Here is a 4324-nt window from a genome sequence, read left to right as displayed (position 1 = left end):
CATTGCCTGCAGACTGCACAACCAACAAGTTACTCAAAGCTCTGTGGGAGCCCCTGCCTGGCCAATAAGAGTGTGGTCCTGGATTGAGCCCTGGAACTTTCACCCAATGAGGTGGTGATTGGCTAAGGCTGGATCTTCAGTAGCACCCTCTGCAGATTCTTTGACATCTGCAAACCAAGCGCGTTGTGGGTGGATTCCGTCCCATTGTGTTCCAGAGGGCCGTTTATGGGGCAGGGGTTTCCAGGAGAATCTCTCTGTTTCCTTTTCTGATAAAGAGGGACATGAATGAGAAGAGCATCTGGGCACCGACTAACTCCCCCGCCAAGACTGGCTTTTCAGACAAACCCATCAGTGGTTTCAAAACCTGAACCTTAGCACATCCACTTCCCTCTGATATCAAAGGAAACTTCAAGTCTGAAACGGACTTGGCAAGCATGTTATTAATAACTGTCATGCTTATTAACAAATTTAATCCGGCCTGCTGCAGAAATGAGTTGCAGCAATGTGACACAGTCTCCTGACACACTTCATTGATGTACATCTTAATCTGGCCCTCACTTTCAATGCTGGTATTTAAGTTATCCGTGGCACACAAAGCCTCTCTAACAGTGGGGTCTGGTGTGGGGCCCGTGTTTCTAACCATTGAGAGACTGGCCAAATGGCTATTGATATCCTGGCTAAATGGAAAGCCCGCATCCTTGGGCTCAGCAAACAACAGTTTTCCCTGAATGAAAAGACACTTGGAGAGGTCTAGAACACAACTACCTTTTTTAAAGTTTTGAGCATATCCAGCATTTTAAAAATTTTCATTGGGGAATAGGTGATTCATTTTTATTTGTATGGTTTGCTTTTGGAGAGGCTGTGAGTTCTTACTGCCCATGATTTTGTCAGACTAATCCCCAGGGCTTGGCTCATCCTCAACTCTTGACTGCAGATCATGGGCCTTACCTTTCTGCAGCTCCCCTGCAATTTTCGTCTTTTCTTGTTTGGATGTGCCTTCTTCTGATAAGTGGATGAAGGATGAACAGTGTGTCAACTTCTAGACCAGATTTCCATATCATCTTTCACATATTCGTCAGTCAGTGTATATCCCACATCTAATGCAAGTCACAGATGGGCCTCACTCTTTAAAAGGTGATCTAGTTGTGGCATTTTAGGAAGGAGATTGTTACACATTCTTTTCCTGGACACAATCAATCTAATTGCCATCCAACATGGACCTAGCAGCCATGCAAACACATAGAGCTTTTAGATGAGTCTCCGCAAAGAGACATGTCAATGCACAGGTTACAAGGGTATCAGTATCTCTATTTCCGGATTTAAGGTCTTAATTTTCAAATATTCCTCTTCTGGGGTTTTACCTCCCTCAAGCTCAGAGGTGCAGCATTTATCTTTTTCCAGCACCAATGTAAGAGGAGAAAAGAACAAAGGCTGTGAGAGGGAGAAGCTAAATTGCCTCTGGACTCTGTAGTCTGCCTCAGACACCTCGTTTCTACCCCTTATCTCCAGCATATCACACTGTGTGGGGCAATTTCTTTCCTCCCTTACTTAGATTATTGTCTACAGCTAGACAGAGAAAAGAGAATAGAGATTGGCAAATGCACTCACATGTAAGTTTCAGGTGCATCCACTCCAGAGTGAGGAATGTAACTTTCCAAAGTCTCCCATTTAGGTCTAGGGACACCCATCTTCCCCACCCTGGCTTCCTGCCACTTTATCCCTTGCCCTTCTCCCATGAATGCCCACTTTTCTGCTCTACCTCACCTCACTCCCCTTTCTGCCCTATAGATTTTGACACTGCTTTCCCAGAGCCATAAAGGATTGGGATTAAGGGTTTTCTGAAAACAAGACAGGAGTAGAAGGGCAAGTTCCAGTTTAGCACTTGTGTGTACCACCCTCTTGTGACTGGTTCTGGCTCCACATTTCCTCGAAGGAATACACTCTTGCTTCAGTCTCTACCAAATAACCTGTAATTTTCTTCTTCCTTTTTCTTTTTCTTGGGTTGCACTGCCCCCTACAGACAGACAAACAAACCAGTATCTATCAGTAGGGTCGGCGAACACAGCACTGGGTGATAGGCCACAGTTCCTACCTTTTACTGATTCTGGACTCTATCTGTCAAACATTTCTCATCTCTCACTCTCAGGTCCCCAACACCAACTCTCCCCCGGATCCTATGCACCATTTAGAGAACTAAAATAAGCTGGTGGGTGGGGCGAGAGTATAGGGGAAGATGACTCTGTCCCAATCCTGACCCTAAGACTTCCTAGGCAATCCTCATTCTCACACCAACCTGCACATAACCAGAGCAGTTTCTTCTTTCTTCACTCATCTACAAAGATGCCTCTCTGAGGTCAACAGCAGAGAGCTGATGGCTGGATCAAAAAGACTTGACTTTACCACAGATCTTGGTCATCTGAGATATATGTCACTAATGAGCCATGGTTGTCACCAGTAGTGATGCAAGAGTGTGCCTCCCTCTCTCTCTTCCCCCCAGCACACCAGACCTGTCACTCATTTTTTTCTTCGCCAATCCTGGGATCCAAAAGAAAATGCATTACCTTTTTGTGGGAATTTGTTTTTCTCTGATTTCCAGAGACAAAACTTATTCTGATACTTTCTTATCTTCTCCTGGAGCAACTGTCTCTTTGTATTTATACTTCTTTATCTTCATCCTAGAATACTGGGCAATAGCCCATCTCTTTACTTCCCCTCCCCTCAGCAACTAATATCTATCATCTTGCTTAGATCCATGAAAAAGCAGATTTCATAAAACAAGAATGGAGAACTAAATATTTTTAATTATATTTTTCTTGCCTCTGCTCACTCTTCTTGGAAATAATGACCTTTTAAAAATACTTTTACACCTTTGTATGTATAAGGAGTTTTCTGGAGTGATACTTGCTAGAATGACACCACTGGTTATTTCAGAGAATAGTATTTAAGGCAATACCCACTCTAGCTGAAATGTCAAGTGTTAAGGTCAGTGGGACATGGAAATTAACAGAGCTGTCTCTTGGACAAGACCACCTAGTTTTCCCAACAGAGCCCCATAAGATAGCATTTGCCTTGCTGAGTTCACTATACTCCAGGCTCTACCCCCTAATTTTGTTTTCAGAGTAAAAATATGCACAATTTATGACATTACACCCAAGAGAAATGCATGCATATATTTACCAAACGACATGTATAAGAATGCTCATAGCAGCACTATTCATAATAGTCCCAAGTTGGAAACAATCTAAATATCCATCATCAACAGAATGGATGCATAAAATACAGTACATACATAAATGGCAATGAATACTCTACATGCAACAGTATGGATTATTCTCACAGACAATGTTAGCAAAAAAATAGACACAAAATGATATATACTGTATGATTCTGCTTACCTAAAGTTTTTTTAAAATTCAAAACGATCTATATTTTTACAAGTCAGAATAGTGGTTACCCTTGGGATGCATTAGTGAGTAGATGGGGGCTTAGAGCGAGCTTCCAGTGTGTGGTTCATGTTTATTTCTTGCTCCCTTTGTGATAATGTACTGAGCTGATCACTTGTGCGCTTTTCTGTATATACAGTATACTTCAACAAAAGTTTACTTAAAGATCTCAATAGTGAGTTAGACAAATGAGAGGTGGAGTGGCCAAGATGGCCAATTAGAAGCAGCTAGGGTGGATGGTTCTCATGGAGAGGAATGGAAGGGGTGAGTAAATATAGCACCTTCAACTGAAATATCCAGGTACTTGCATTGAGACTAATCAAGGAAACAACTTGACCCACAAAGGTCAAGAAAAGCAAAGTGGGATGATGGCTCACCCAGGAGCGACACGAAGCCAAGGGAAGCTCCCCCTCCTAGGAAAGCAGTGAGTAAATGTACAGCCCCGGAAACCCATGCCTCTCCCACTGATCTTTGCAACCCTTGGGTCAGAAGATCCCCTCATGAACCCACTCCACCAAGGCCTTCAGTCTGACACACAGAGCTATGCAGAGTCTTGAAAGAGCAGCCATTCAGACACATGTGGAGACCAGGGAGCTTTAAATACTCTGGCTCTGGGCTTCCCAGCAAAAGTAACTGCAACTCCAGCAAAGTAGGAGATTAGAACTCCTACTACCCCTAGGAAAGAGGCTGAAACCAGGGGGCTGAGCAGGGAAGGTCTGCAGGTTCCATGTCCATGGCACTTCACAGGATAAAGCCCACTGGCTTGGAATTCCAGCCAGTCACCAGTAGCAGTGTGGCGCCTACCTGGGATGGAGCACCCACGGGGAAGGGCGTGCCTCCATCTTTGTTGTTTGGGTGACTTAGCCATTCCAGCCTGTGGG

General features: G+C 43.9%; 1 protein-coding gene across 1 annotated transcript; it reads right to left on the bottom strand.

Annotated features, from left to right (window-relative positions):
- On the bottom strand, positions 1-796 carry LOC112615222 (protein ARMCX6-like; the record flags this gene model as incomplete). The annotated part of the gene is made up of 1 exon (XM_025371848.1): positions 1-796. A coding segment is annotated over one exon (573 nt), but the record flags the coding sequence as incomplete, so codon positions are not given.
- Positions 797-4324: the final 3528 nt, after the last annotated feature.

This window comes from Theropithecus gelada, chromosome X (assembly GCF_003255815.1).
Source record: "Theropithecus gelada isolate Dixy chromosome X, Tgel_1.0, whole genome shotgun sequence".
Lineage (NCBI taxonomy): Eukaryota > Metazoa > Chordata > Mammalia > Primates > Cercopithecidae > Theropithecus > Theropithecus gelada.
This window is presented reverse-complemented; position numbering and strand designations above follow the sequence as displayed.